Source organism: Heterodontus francisci, chromosome 35, assembly GCF_036365525.1.
Source record: "Heterodontus francisci isolate sHetFra1 chromosome 35, sHetFra1.hap1, whole genome shotgun sequence".
In the NCBI taxonomy this organism is placed as follows: Eukaryota; Metazoa; Chordata; class Chondrichthyes; order Heterodontiformes; family Heterodontidae; genus Heterodontus; species Heterodontus francisci.
In genome coordinates, this window is record NC_090405.1 from 39,077,784 (window position 1) to 39,093,650 (window position 15,867).

Sequence of the window (15,867 nt, forward strand, 5' to 3'; positions counted from 1 at the left end):
TGGCGGACCTGGAAGGAACTGGGACTGGAGAAGAGCTGTAAAATAAAGAGCGAGGCTCGAGGCCTTTCACTAATCTGCAGTCCAGGGCAGCGGCAAGCTCTCTGACTGTGTCAGCACGCGCTCTGTTTTGATAAGTGGAAAAAAACTAATAGTGACATCACTGAAATTCTGTGGGCTGATTGGTCGGTGGGCAGCAGCTGTTATTGCCTGTGGATAGCTGAGAGAGACCAGAGTAAACAAAAAAGATTCTTTTTAAAGTAAAACTGTCGGATAACTACCCGTAATTTATTAGTAATTACTAGCTGTGCTAGTGCTGTTTGCACAGAATGTGGGTTGAGTGTGGGTTTTCGCTGGCTGGTGGCGGGGTGGGGGGGGGATGTTCGCAGTGGAAGGTGCTCTTTGGTCTCTTTTTTGCCTTCTCAGCTTCAATGGTGCAGAGGATAAAGCTGATTGTAAATAGCTGGTAAGTTATTACAATCACAAATTTTCATTGTAAAGTTAAGTAATGGCAGGGCAGCTCAGCCAAGTGGATTGTGCCTCCACTGCAATGTGGGAAGTCGTGGTCTTGCCATGTGACCTTGGCGAACATGTCTGCAGAAAGTGTCTCCAGTTGCAGAAGCTTGAGCTTCAGGTTTCGGAGCTCGAACGACAGCTGGAGTCACTGTGGCGCATCCGTGAGGTGGAGGACTACGTAGATGGCACGTTTCAGGAGGTCGTCAACCTGGTGCCTCGGCGAGCACAGTCAGTTGGGGGGTTGGTGGTGGAATTGGGTGGCTGCTGGATGGACAAAGAGGTCAGGGCAGGTAATGCAGGAGTTCCCAGAGGACATCCCACTTTCTGACCAGTTCTGAGTACCGATGGGAAAGAGGGTTCCTCCGGAGAGTGCCCCGAGAGTCATGACCAGAACATCATGGGTGACTCAGCTGTACTGGAATGAAGAAAAAGGTACAAGAGGGCAATAGTGGTAGGGGATTCTATGGTTAGAGGAACAGATAGGCGTTTTTGTGATCGCAGACGTGATACCAGGATGGTATGTTGCCTCCCTGGTGCAAAGGTCATGGATATCACCGAGCGGCTACAAAGTATTCTGGAGGGTGAGGGTGCACAATCGGAGGTCGTGGTCCACATTGGTACCAATGACATAGGTAGAAAGAGGGATGAGGTCCTGCAACAAGAGTTTAGGGAGCTAGGTAGCAGGTCAAAAAGCAGGCCCTCAAAGGTTGTAATCTCTAGATTACTGCTGGTGCCATGTGCTAGTGAGGATAGGAATAGGAGGGTAGAGCAGATGAATGCGTGGCTGAAGACATGGTGCAGGAGGGAGGGCTTCAGATTCCTGGATCACTGGGTCTGTTTCTGGCGAAGGTGGGACCTGTACAGGTTGGATGGGTTGCATCTGAACCGGAACAGGACCAACATCCTTGCTGGGAGGTTTGCAAGTGTTGTTGGGGGGAGGGAGGTGGTGGTGGTGATGCACAATCAAATATAGAAGAGAAACTAAGTCAGTCTGGAAGGCAGAGCAAATATAGACCTGTTAAGGCACAAGAGAAAAATGCAAGGCTGGATTGCATCTATTTTAACGCAAGGAGTCTTACTAGTAAGGCAGATGAATTGAGGGTGTTTATTAACACATGGGAATATGATATTATTGCTATCACAGAGACAAGGTTGAGGGAAGGGAAGGACTGGCAGCTCAGCATCCCAGGGTATAGAATCTTCAGGCGTGATGGTTGGGGGGTGAGGGGGTGGTGTAAAAGAGGAGGTGGCATTGCACTGTTGATCAAGGAGTCAATTCCTGCAGTAAGGAGAGATGATCTCTTAGAAGGTTCCTCAAATGAGGCCATATGGGAAGATCTTAAAAACATAAAGGGGGCAATCACTTGGCTGGGAGTGTACAACAGGCCTCCAAACAGTCAAGAAGAGATAGAGGAGCAGATATGTAGGCAAATCTCAGAGATGTGTAAAAATAACAGAGTAATAATAGTAGGGGATTTCAACTTCCCCAATATTAGTGGGGATAGTATTAGTGCAAAAGGCTTAAAGGGGGCGGAATTCTTATAGTGCAATCAGGACACTTTTTTGAGCCATCACGTAGAAAGTCCTACAAGAGGAGGGGCGGTACTGGACCTAATCCTAGAGAATACAAGTGGTAGAAGTGGCAGTGGGGGAGCTTTTCGGGGATAGTGACCATAACTCTGTAAGATTTAAGGTAGTTATGGAAAAGGACAAAGAGGGGCCGGAAATAAAAGGTACTGTGAGAAGTATAACAGGTAAGGCAGATGAACTTAGAGCTTGGATTAATACTTGGAACTATGATGTTGTTGCTATTACAGAGACTTGGTTGAGGGAAGGACAGGATTGGCAGCTAAATGTTTCAGGATTTAGAAGCTTCAGGTGGGATAGAGGGAGATGTAAAAGGGGTGGGGGAGTTGCATTACTTGTTAAGGAGAATATCACAGCTGTACTGCGGGAGGACACCTCGGAGGGTTCATGCAGCGAGGCAATATGGGTGGAGCTCAGGAATAGGAAGGGTGCAGTCACGATGTTGGGGGTTTTCTACAGGCCTCCCAACAGCCAGCGGGAGGGAGAGGAGCAGATATGTAGACAGATTTTGGAAAGATGTAAAGGTAACAGGGTTGTGGTGGTGGGTGATTTTAACTTCCCCAATATTGACTGGAACTCACTTAGATGGGGCAGAATTTATAAGGAGCATCTAGGAGGGCTTCTTGAAACAATATGTAGATAGTGGGATGAGGCTGTACTGGACCTGGTATTGGGGAATGAGCCCGACCAGGTGGTCGAAGTTTCAGTAGGGGAGCATTTTGGGAACAGTGACCAGAATTCCATAAGTTTTAAGGTACTTGTGGATAAGGATAAGAGTAGTCCTCAGTTGAAGGTGATAAATTGGGGGAAGGCTAATTATAACAATATTAGGCAGGAACTGAAGAATTTAGATTGGGGGCGGCTGTTTGAGGGTAAATCAACATCTGACATGTGGGATTCTTTCAAATGTCAGTTGATTAGAATCCAGGACCAGCATGTTCCTGTGAGGAAGAAGGATAAGTTTGGCAAGTTTCGGGAACCTTGGATAACGCGGGATATTGTGAGCCTAGTCAAAAAGAAAAAGGAAGCAGTCGTAAGGGCTGGAAGGCTAGGAACAGACGAATCCCTTGAGGAATATACAGACAGTAGAAAGGAACTTAAGCAAGGAGTCAGGAGGGCTAAAAGGGGTCATGAAAAGTCATTGGCAAACAGGATTAAGGATAATCCCAAGGCTTTTTATACTTTTATATAAAGAGCAAGAGGGTAACGAGGGAAAGGGTTGGCCCACTCAAGGACAGAGAAGGGAATCTATGTGTGGAGCCAGAGGAAATGGGTGAGGTACTAAATGAGTACTTTGCATCAGTATTCACCAAAGAGAAGGACTTGGTGGATGATAGGCCTAGGGAAGGGAGTGTAGATAGTCTCAGTCATCTCATTATCAAAAAGGAGGAGGTGTTGGGTGTCTTGCAAAGCATTAAGGTAGATAAGTCCCCAGGGCCTGATTGGATCTACCCCAGAATACTAAGGGAGGCAAGGGAAGAAATTGCTGGGGCCTTGACAGAAATCTTTGCATCCTCATTGGCTACAGGTGAGGTCCCAGAGGACTGGAGAATAGCCAATGTTGTTCCTTTGTTTAAGAAGGGTAGCAAGGATAATCCAGGAAATTATAGGCCGGTGAGCCTTACGTCAGTGGTAGGGAAATTATTAGAAAGGATTCTTCGGGACAGGATTTACTCCCATTTGGAAACAAACAAACTTATTAGCGAGAGGCAGCATGGTTTTGTGAAGGGAAGGTCGTGTCTCACTAATTTGATTGAGTTTTTTGAGAAAGTGATAAAGATGATTGATGAAGGAAGGGCAGTGGATGTTATCTATATGGACTTCAGTAAAGCCTTTGACAAGGTCCCTCATGGCAGACTGGTACAAAAGGTGAAGTCACATGGGATCGGAGGTGAGCTGGCAAGATGGATACAGAACTGGCTCTGTCATAGAAGACAGAGGGTAGCAGTGGAAGGGTGCTTTTCTGAATGGAGGGATGTGACTAGTGGTGTTCCGCAAGGATCAGTGCTGGGACCTTTGCTCTTTGTATATATAAATGATTTGGAGGAAAATGTAGCTGGTCTGATTAGTAAGTTTGCGGACGACACAAAGGTTGGTGGAGTTGCGGATAGTGATGAGGATTGTCAGAGGATACAGCAGGATATAGATCGGTTGGAGACTTGGGCGGAGAAATGGCAGATGGAGTTTAATCTGGACAAATGTGAGGTAATGCATTTTGGAAGATCTAATGCAGGTGGGAATTATACAGTAAATGGCAGAACCCTTAGGAGTATTGACAGGCAGAGAGATCTGGGCGTACAGGTCCACAGGTCACTGAAAGTGGCAACGCAGGTGGATAAGGTAGTCAAGAAGGCATACGGCATGCTTGCCTTTATCGGTCGGGGCATAGAGTATAAAAATTGGCAAGTCATGCTGCAGCTGTACAGAACTTTAGTTAGGCCACACTTAGAGTATTGTGTGCAATTCTGGTCGCCACACTACCAGAATGACGTGGAGGCTTTGGAGAGGGTACAGAAGAGGTTTACCAGGATGTTGCCTGGTCTGGAGGGCATTAGCTATGAGGAGAGGTTGGATAAACTCGGATTGTTTTCACTGGAACGACGGAGGTGGAGGGGTGACATGATAGAGGTTTACAAAGTTATGAGCGGCATGGACAGAGTGGATAGTCAGAAGCTTTTTCCCAGGGTGGAAGAGTCAGTTACTAGGGGACATAGGTTTAAGATGAGAGGGGCAAAGTTTAGAGGGGATGTGCGAGGCAAGTTCTTTACACTGAGGGTGGTGAGTGCCTGGAACTTGCTGCGGGGGGCGGTGGTGGAAGCAGGTACGATAATGACGTTTAAGAGGCATCTTGACAAATACATGAATAGGATGGGAATAGAGGGATATGGACTCCGGAAATGCAGAATGTTTTAGTTTCGGCAGGCATCAAGATCGGCGCAGGCTTGGAGGACCGAATGGCCTGTTCCTGTGCTGTACTGTTCTTTGTTGAATTGGGGGAATGCCTATTTCAATATGATAAAACAGGATCTGGCCAAAGTGGACTGGGGACAGCTTCTTGTGGGAAGGTATACATCAGACCAGTGGGAGTCATTCAGAAAGGAAATAGTGAGAGTTCAGGTCCAACATGTTACTGTCAAGGTGAAGAGTAGGATCAACAAGTCCAGGGAACCCTGGATGTCAAGGGATATAGAGGATTGGATAAGGAAAAAAAGGAGGCTTATGGCAGATTCAGAGGGCTGAAAACAGCAGAGGCCCTAGAGGAGTGTAGAAAGTGTCGGGGGGTACTTAAAAAAGTAATTAGGAGAGCAAAGAGGGGGCATGAGAAAACACTGGCAGACAAGACAAAGGAAAATTCCAAGGCATTTTATAAGGGCCCATTAAGGACCAAAGTGGCAATCTGTGTGTGGAGCTGGAGGACATAGGTGAGGTTTGAAATGATTACTTTTCATCCGTATTCACTATGGAGAAGGGCGATGTAGGTGTAGAAATTAGGGAGGGGGATTGTGATATACATCAACAAATTAGCATTGAAAGTGAGCAAGCATTAGCTATTTTAGTGGGCTTAAAGGTGGATAAATCCCCAGGCCCCAATGAGATGTATCCCAGGCTGCTGTGTGAGGCAAGGAAGGAGATAGCAGGGGCTCTGACACAAATTTTTAAATCCTGTCTGGCCACAGGAGAGGTACGAGACTACTGGAGGACAGCGAATGTGGTACCATTATTTAAGAAGGATAGTAGGGATAAACGAGGTAATTATAGGCCGGTGAGTCTAACATCAGTGGTAGGGAAACTATTGGAAAAAATTCTGAGACAGGATTAATCTCCACTTGGAGAGGCAGGGATTAATCAGGGATAGTCAGCATTGCTTTGTCAGGGGGAGATTGTGTCGAGCAAATTTGATTGAATTTTTCGAGGCGGTGACTAGATGTGTAGACAAGGGTAAAGCAGTTGATGTAGTCTACATGGAATTCAGTAAGGCTTTTGATAAGGTCCCGCATGGGAGATTGGTTAAGAAGGTAAGAGCCCATGGGATCCAGGGCAATTTGGCAAATTGGATCCAAAATTGGCTTAGTGGAAGAAGGCAGAGGGTGATGGTCAAGGGTTGTTTTTGCGAGTGGAGGCCTGTGACCAGTGGTGTAACGCAGGGATCGGTGCTGGGATCCTTGCTGTTTGTAGTGTACATTAATGATTTAGACGTGAATATAGGAGGTATGATCAGTAAGTTCGCAGATGACACTAAAATTGGTGGTGTCTTAAATCTTCTTCTTCTTCTCCTTCTTTGGCCTCCTTATCTCGAGAGACAATGGATAAGCGCCTGAAGGTGGTCAGTGGTTTGTGAAGCAGCACCTGGAGTGGCTATAAAGGCCAATTCTAGAGTGACAGGCTCTTCCACAGGTGCTGCAGAGAAATTTGTTTGTCGGGGCTGTTACACAGTTGGCTCTCCCCTTGCGCCTCTGTCTTTTTTCCTGCCAACTACTAAGTCTCTTCGACTCGCCACACTTTAGCCCCGCCTTTATGGCTGCCCGCCAGCTCTGGCGGACGCTGGCAACTGACTCCCACGACTTGTGATCAATGTCACAGGATTTCATGTCGCGTCTTAAATAGTGAAGAGGAAAGCCTTAGATTACAGGATGATATAGTTGGGCTGGTAAGATGGGCAGAACAGTGGCAGATGGAATTTAATCCTGAGAAGTGTGAGGCGATGCATTTTGGGAGGACTAACAAAGCAAGGGAATATACAATGGATGGTAGGACCCTAGGTAGTAGAGGGTCAGAGGGACCTTGGTGTACTTGTCCATAGATTACTGAAGGCCCCAGCACAGGTAGATAAGGTGGTTCGCAAGGCATATGGGATACTTGCCTTGATTAGCCGAGGCAGAGAATATAAGGGAGGTTATGATGGAGCTGTATAAAATGCTAGTTAGGCCACAGCTGGAGTACTGTGTACAGTTCTGGTCACCACACTATAGGAAGCATGTGATTGCACTGGAGAGGGTGCAGAGGAGATTCACCAGGATGTTGCCTGGGCTGGAACATTTCAGCTATGAAGAGAGATTGGATAGGCTAGGGTTGTTTTCCTTGGAGCAGAGAAGGCTGAGGGGGACCTGATTGAAGAATACAAAATTATGAAGAGCATTGATAGGATAGATAGGAAGAAACTTTTTCCCTTAGCGGAGGGGTCAATAACCAGGGGGCATAGATTTAAGGTAAGGAGCAGGAGGTTTAGAGAGGATTGGAGGAAAAATATTTTCATCCAGAGGATGGTTGGAATCTGGAACACACTGCCTGAAGGGGTGATAGAGGCAGGAACCCTCACAACATTTAAGAAGTATTTAGATGAGCACTTGAAACGCCACAGCATACAAGGCTATGGGCCAAGTGCGGGAAATGGAATTACACTGGATGGGTGCTTGATGGTCGGCGAGGCACGATGGGCCGAAGGGCCTGTTTCTATGCTGTATAACTCTGAGTCTATGACCAATGCGGGAGGCGTGCATTGTCTTTTCTTGTTCCACTTCTCCACAGGTCACAACTTATATTTTTTAAATGTTTACCCAGTTACTGTTGCGGTCAGTCATGGACTCTACTCTTTATCCCAGAATAAAATACACCAACAAGGTTTCTTTAACAAACAACAAAATGATCAGTTTATTATGAACAAGACTTAACCAGTAATAAAGCAAAGCATTAACTCACAGATTGAAATATGAAAGTTCCCTTTTCAAACTCCTCACATGCAAACTCTCACACACACACACATACACACACACACACACACAGGGAAAAAAAATTCTCTCTGCAGGGGTCTGTTACAAAAAAAAGACAAAAAAGAATACTTTGGCCAAATTCTTGCTAATTCTTGAAGAAAGAAGAGAAGATATGGGAAGATTTCAGTTGTCCTTTTGGTCTGGCGTCCCAAATACACATAGATGGCTGTCACTGGGATCTTTCTAGAGCGGTTCTTTTCAGGCAACGTTGAGGATCAGTTTGGCAGGTTTTCCAGGAGAAATGCGGCATCAGGGGTTTCTGGTAGGCTTTTCAAGAGAAATACAGCATCAGTTTGTCTATTTCTTACACTTGATTCTCAGGAAGTTCTCAAAGGGATGGAAGAGGGTGAGATGATGGTGGCTGCCCTTTTGGCTGGTTTAACTCCAACTGTCTTAAAAACAGTTCACATACAAACACACAGTCCAAAGCAAAAGCAAGATCTCAAGAGTCAAGCTTCCTGACCCCTATAAGTCTTGACCTGTTACTTCTCTGTAATCATCTTCCCCAGGTCACCAAGGTTTCTGTTGTTTATTGCTTAAAGCACATGACTTCCAGCAAGGTTGTTTTTAAACAACATCTCAATGTCCTTTCAATCAAATGTCAACAACAAAGCAAAGTCCAGCTTCTACGAAATCTTCAGCCTTCCAATGAATCCATTTCCACAATTTAGATATAAGTCCTCAAAAACATATACTTAACAAAAAATATAGAAGCGCTTTTGTAACAAAACAGAATCTATATCAAAGACTGATCTGTTATACAAAAAGCACAAATACTCACACTGATAAGCAGCATTCAATTTGATCTGATAACCCAGAATTTGCTGATAAAACAGGCCCTTCGATAGTGATCTTTAAATACTGGCCTAGATTGCATGTTTAAATATTATGGGCTAGATGTTTGATCAGTCCAAACTGGATTCCATCCCAGACACCAGAGGTTTAAGAACAGTGTGAATTACTGCACCATCCAATCTCCACATTATTAGATAGTTCAAATCTAATCAAGTACAATCTTTTGTGATAACATTTCTTCTCATTTTTGTTTGAGTCTGTGCTGTCTGTCAATGTTCTTCTTCCTTGTCACTTTTCTAATTGGTTAGATTGGTTATTTTCTACTTTCATCATTCACCAATCATATTAAAACTTTTACTCCCTAAGTTTTATTCTTTCCCCTACCATTTTTACATTTCATATTCTACCAGAACAAACCTATGCAATTATTCTCAAGCAAAAAAAAACACAGCTTAGAGAGTGAGGAGCTCACCGACCTTTCACCTTGGGTAGGGTACCATATGGTATAGAGAGATTCTAAAGTGCATCCCGTTAGTAAATAACTTACAAGCTTTTATTCTTCCTCCATTATTGCAGTGCGTCAGAGACTCTCAAAGGCTACCAGATAAAGTATTGAGCGTTGTGGAGAATTATCCTGAAATGGAGACTCAGATCCACCCCATCGAACAAATCCCACTTCTCATTAAGAATGAGGATTCCTTCGCGAAAATAGTAGTGGATTCTGTTCTTGGCATCGATGGAACTGTGTCCCGTGTCCTCTACCTGGCTACAGGTAGGTCCTGCCAGCTAATAGTTTGTATAAGAAGATACCTGATTTTGCCATTTTAGGTTACTAGATGCCCAACATATCAATTGACAACTATACCAATATAAATGGATGTGCATAGAATGATGCAGCACAGAAGAAGGCCATTCAGTCCATTGTGTCTGTGCTGTCTCTTTAGTAAAGCAATCCAATGAACCCACTCTCCTGCTCTTTCCCCATAGCCCTGCAATTCATTTTTCCCTTCAAGTATTTATGCAATTCTCTTTTGAATGTTATTATTGAATCTGCTTCCACCACCCATTCAAATGGATGTTTGTGATAGTGGAATAATGCTTCAGGTCCTTCTTTGAGTGAAACTGTGAGGAGGTGGGTGGGATCTCATCATTTTAGATCATTTCCTGAGGTGGGATTGGTGAATATAGTGTTTGTTTGTAGTGCCAGTGTCCTCATTTTTTTTTCTATTTTGTTTTTCTACTCCTGGAATTTGGCTCCCTACAAATTATGTGGATAAACTTCATGCTGGAAAGTTTGGGATTGATTAACATACAAGCTCTTTGTCGAAAAAGGAGTATTAGTACTAAGGATATATATTGGCTGTCTTTGTGGTATCTTGTCTATATTACCAATAGAACTAACTAATATAGACAGGACAGCGGATTTTCCAGTAATCAGCAAGGTGTAGTAAAGGAAGAAATGACTTAAATTTATATAGTACCTTTCACATCCTCAGGATGTCCCAAAGCATTTTACAACCAAGTAATTACTTTTGAAGTAAAATCATGGTTAATTAGGGAACTTTTGAAGCCAATTTGCACACAACAAGTTCTCTCAAATAGCAATGATATAAATGACCAGATAATCATTTTCACTTGTTGGTTGAGGAGGTTGTCCAGGACACCAGGAGAAACCTCCTGCTCTTCTTGAAATCGTGCCAGAGGATTTTACTTTACATCCACTTGACAGGAACTTAGTTTATTCTCTCGTTCAAAAGACAGAACTTCTGCCAGTGCAGCACTGAGCAGGACTTGCACCCACAACCTTCTGATTCAGGGATACCCACTGAGCCACAACTGACAACTGAGATATTCTAGTCTCATCACATAACTGAAGTCCTTCATCACTGGTATCACTCTGGCAAATCTTCTCTTCACCTCACCCTCTCTGAGAATAATTTAAAAAAAGGTTTACCAGCAGTTGTTTAAGAGCTCTTGATAATGAGTAACTCCTCATTCATTTCCCCCAATCCCAATGTCCTCCCAGTACATCATACTGTACATTGTTGCTGTACATCCGATTTGATGAAAATGAACTGACCTTATGCTATATTGTGAGTCTCTTTCTTTCAATACAGGTTTCCTTCTCCTTAGCCACAAGAGCTAAATTGCTGGAGTTAAATCATGAGATAAAAGGGTGAATTATAACTGTCAGGGGTAGTGGTAAACTGATGATATTGGCTGCCCAATATAAATTCTACTCATTTTCTGTCTACTGACTTCAGTCAGGCTGTGTATATAACCGAGGGTCAACCTGCTACCACCAGTTCACTATCAGCTCAAGAAAGTTCAATTCACCCCTAAAATAAACTTGGATTCCTTTCTCTTGAACAAATAATTCTTAACAATGCATGGGAACACCATGCCTCCAAGTTCCCCTCCCAAGTCACAGACCATGCTGACTTGGAAATATAATCACCGTACCTTCACGGTTGCTGTGTTAAATCCTGGAACTCACTCCCTAACAGCTCTGTGGGTGTACCTACACCACATGGACTATAACGGTTAAAGAAGAAGACTCACCATCGCCTTCTCAAAGGGAATTAGAGATGGGCAATAAATGCTGGCCTTGCCAGCAATGCCCACATCCCATGGACTAATTAAACAAAAGTGTGGGAGCTATTCTTCAAAGGAGAGTTTTTGGTGCCTTGGGAATTTTCGATGCTATGGTGTCATGGGCCAGTGACACGGTGATAGTTTTGCAATACGATGGTGCATTTGCATACGAATTGAGTGATGGTTAAACGCTGAGGCAATTTACAACATAAACATAGTTTGATACCCCTGCGAAAGAATTATGATTTGAAGCTTATGCCAGGAGTTTATCGGGATTTGGTAGTAATTTGCCTTCTGGCCTTGCATAAATTATGATCATAAAATTGTGAGGAAGGAATTCTATTCTGATACAGATTAGCCATGCTCTAATTAAATGGTAGGACAAGCTCGAGAAACCGAATGGGCTCCTTCTGCTTCTGTGTTCCTAAATGGAAAACTTGATTCAACTGGTATACCGAGCGTAATCTTTATCTTATCTAGTATTGGACATGCTGACTTTTGAATGAGGTGTTAAACTGAGGCCCCATCAGCCTTCTCAGAGGGAAGTTAAAGATTCCATAACAATGTTTTGAAGAATAGGGGAGTTCTCCTGGTGGCTTACCCAACTTTTATCCCTCAACTAAGTGAATCCAAGTTAATGATTACCATTATATAAGTCAGATAATGCGATTCATTTGTTGCAATTAAATGATATTTTAAGAATATTGAAGGTCTAGTTTGTCATGTTGGGATCCTTGTCCCTTCTAGAGATTTCAGCTGTAGGATGTCATGCCATGAGGAATGTGAATTCATATTGTTTTTACATTTTTGAAAACTTGGGCCTCTTTTTTTTCCCCACAGGAGATGATAAAATCCAGAAGGTTCTTGAGGCTAATCATTCAACTTTCACCATTTCAGAACTTGTGGTTTTGAAGGAGCCAGGACCCATCTTATCAATGTCTCTTGACTCTGAAACCGTAAGTGCAAAGGTCAATGGTCAGCGTCCTGACCTGGAAATGATAGTCAGCAGTAACATCGATAAGAAATAATTTTTCTCTGAAGAACAGGACATTGAAAATAGTTTTTATTTTCTTTCTAGAAACTTCTGTACATTACTACTGCCAAAGAGCTGGTTCGGTTCCCACTGGCGCAATGTGAAAAATATAATAAAAGCTGTGAAAGCTGTGTTATGGCCAGAGACCCTTACTGTGCATGGAATGCAGCAAAAAAAGAATGTGTCCCCATCTCATCTGATTTTAGGTAGGTCTTGAGAACAGTTTTTATATTTTATATATTTTAAATCCCTTATGCTAATTTTTTCAAACCCTCTTCTTCCTCATCTCATAAAGGAACCTAATCTCGGCTGAAACCCCTGTGGAATACTGAGGGTGTGCTGCTGTGTTGGAAATGCTATCTTTTTGATAAGACATTAAACTGAAGCCCTGTCTGCCCTCTCAGGTGGATATAAAAGATCCCATGTCACTACTTCTATGAAGGGCAGGGAGGGTCAGGGAGGCCCAGTGTCAGGCCCAAAATCTTTTCCCTCAACCAACATCACTAAACACAGATTATCTGGTCATTATCACTTTGCTATTTGTGGGAGCTTGCTGTGCAAAACTTGGCTTCCTCATTTTCCACATTACAACAGTGACTACACTGCAAAAGTACTTCATTGTATGTAAAATGCTTTGGGTCATGCTGAGGTTACCTAGAAATACAGGTTTTTCTAAGCCATCATCATGTGGATTTCACGATGAACTCATCGTGCATCACTGTAGAGGTCGTTCTTCATTCACGCCAGTGGCAACTACTGGAGAGGTTTCCAAGCCAGAGTGCTTGTTCCAGCCAGTACTGTGTCCACTACAGTGTCCAGTACAATGCCAATACAATTACACAGTACAGTGCCCATTATTTAGTACAGACCAGGGATTGAACTTGAGGTTGCTGAACTGGGAGCCAGTGTAGGCCAGCAAGCACTGGAGTGATGGGTAATCGGGACTCAATGTGAGTTAGGACACAGGCCGCAGAGCTTTCCTCCCACCAAAATATTTTGCAAAACAAGACTTCTGAAAGCAGAGAATCTGGAAAACAGTAATTAAAAGGAAAGTTATTTTTAAATGGAAGTCTAACACTGCCCTGTCAGTCTCTTCTTTGTGACCCGTGTAATGAGGTTAATTAAATGAGTGCTGTTTAGGGCTGTGAAAGTAATATTGTACTCGCAACTAACCACACAGAGGGGTAGACTGCAGACTGTGCACACTCACCAACCCCAGCACACAGACTAAACTTGATATCATATTTCTTTTTGCAGATATCTTATCCAAAATCTTGAAGATGGTGATTTCACGAAATGTTCTCCTAGAAAAGGTAAGGTTGCTTTGAGAAATGATCCAGTGATTTGCACTGTCATTGCTCTGGTCACAGTTTCAGGTCTCCATTCACTTCAAAGTTATTACTCACAGGCACAGAGATTATGACTATCACTTGATTCAGTGAGTGGATAATTTCTTGGTGAGCAAATCAAGTACAATGGTGCAAAATAATCAGAAACATTTCTAGCTAAATTACATACACTTTGGTGAGATATTGTTAAGCTAATCATTTCTGCTTTTAAAATTCAAAACATTTCCATTTTTGTTTTTGTTATGAAATGACACCCACATTTTTTATCCTTTTTAAATACTTGGAGTTCACCCTCCCCGCTGCCTCCCCCCTGCCCCCCCCCCCCACAATTTTCATTTGCCCGAAGCTGGCCTTTTTTCACCTGCTGGCTGGCAGGATGCAAATAGGGCACGTGGGTGAAAATAACCTGGACCTCAAACTGATGACAGCTGTTCTGCCCCTTCACCGAAAACCCACCCTCAGTTAAAATGCCCTCCCAAGTGGGGAAATTTTAACATATTTCTCTGGTGGGAAACCTATGAGATTGGTTGGAAGGACAGTTTGACACCTCACCCGAATTTTACTCCCCCTTGAAGTCAGTGGAGAGCATAATTGGGTCAGTATAAAGCCAGTGTACCACCCGATCCCAAGGGGTTCTTCCTTCTCCTGTGAGTTAGGTTCAAATTGTCACCCCCCCCCCCCCCCCGCCCCCCACCCCCCCGGCCCCAGGAACAAAAACATATCATTTGCAGATCATGATTAGTGCAGAGTTGTAAAAAGGCAGTGTTTGAGGCAAAGATCATTGCACAGTAGTTTGAATCTGGGGAAAATTCAGAGCCCTGGGGAGATTTCAAAGCAGTGGGATTAGTTTGGATTGCTCTCGTAAAGAGATTGCATGGATACGATGGGGCAAATGGCCCCCTATTGTGTTGCAAATGTTGTGGTTCTCTGAGTTGGAATGTCTGAACTGAACTAATTGTAAAAACAGTTTAAGACGGAAATATGTAGAACCTCAACAGTTCAGAAGGCTCAGTTTGTTGACGACAGCTTTAACAAGACAGCAAACCAATTATTTCTGTTTTCTTCCTCCTAGTTGAACGTTTGCATTCCTCACAGAGAGGCAGTGAGGATACGACCTCCTTTTTCCCCCTGGAGGGACATGGCCCTGTGTACCTCCCATGTCCAAAGCAATCATATCATGCAGATTACTCATGGACGGTGAATGACAAGGTGCTGCGTTGTTCTTTGAATGAAGATGATTGCCTGCTCTTCGTTAATGACCTTTCTGAAGCTATTGCTGGTGATTACAAATGTACTTCAAATGAAGAAGGACATGAACTGCTTCATGCTTCTTTTCGGATTCACAATACTGGATCTTCAGTTTATTTATCCAGATACAGTGTTGCTTTGTATTCTGTTCTGATAACAGTTGCAGCTCTCCTTTTGCACTGAATTTGAGTAATGATTCACTGTCATGTCCTCAGACAAGAGAGATGTTCAAATTTCCTGTTTTGATTGTTGCTGGAAAGTAACGTGTATTGTTCTCTCTGAATTCTCCAACTTCCATGGTCAAGTGACCTGCCAACACCCCAGGGTCTGAATTTCAAATGAATGACCTTGGTGAGATCTGCTGGTACCTGTGGAACACAAGTCTTCAACTTTAATACAGGAAGGCAGAAAGTTTGAGGACAAGCACACTCCATTATTATCTGTTTGAGAATTATGATTTAGCCCTTGAAACCTCCATTCCCCCAAAAATTTAGCAAAACAATGTTCCTTCTCTTATCTGATGGTTAAGTGAATGGAGGTTTCAAAGATTAAATCTGAAACCATTCACACATTTACATCTCAGCTCTTTATTCCCATGGAGAGGGCAAATTTGTCCTAAGTGTTCACTCCTTCAGTACAAATCAGGCTGGTGATTGTCTTGGCTTGTTTTAATTGGCTCAGTTTGTGCATACGACCCCTACCTCCACTTATCCAGCACGTCCCAACTCCATGTCACTTATATATACACATTTTCTGACTGCCAGCTCACCAAGAAGCATCGACAATTATAACAATGGAAGAGACTCCAGCTGCTTGTTAAACCTTTGGACTTATTGATTTGTGATGGTGTTTATAAGAAGTAAGAGGATGGGGAATAAGAAAGTGCAGTGTTCCATTCAGTTGAAGATAGTTTTGTGTATAAGCCAAGAAACTTGGGCTGAGTCTAATCATTAGCAGTCATACAAATAACAGATTTTTT

The 15,867-nt window shown here is 43.3% G+C and overlaps 1 protein-coding gene across 1 annotated transcript in view; it reads left to right on the top strand.

Moving 5' to 3' along the window:
- The window catches only part of sema7a (semaphorin 7A (JohnMiltonHagen blood group)), a 42,031-nt gene extending 26,487 nt beyond the window's left edge, over window positions 1-15,544 (top strand). The window contains 5 exon segments of the mRNA XM_068015397.1: window positions 9,240-9,435; window positions 12,099-12,214; window positions 12,337-12,497; window positions 13,549-13,604; window positions 14,713-15,544. Of these exon segments, the coding sequence (XP_067871498.1) occupies window positions 9,240-9,435; window positions 12,099-12,214; window positions 12,337-12,497; window positions 13,549-13,604; window positions 14,713-15,071 (888 nt within the window). The 3' untranslated portion in view covers window positions 15,072-15,544.
- Window positions 15,545-15,867: the final 323 nt, after the last annotated feature.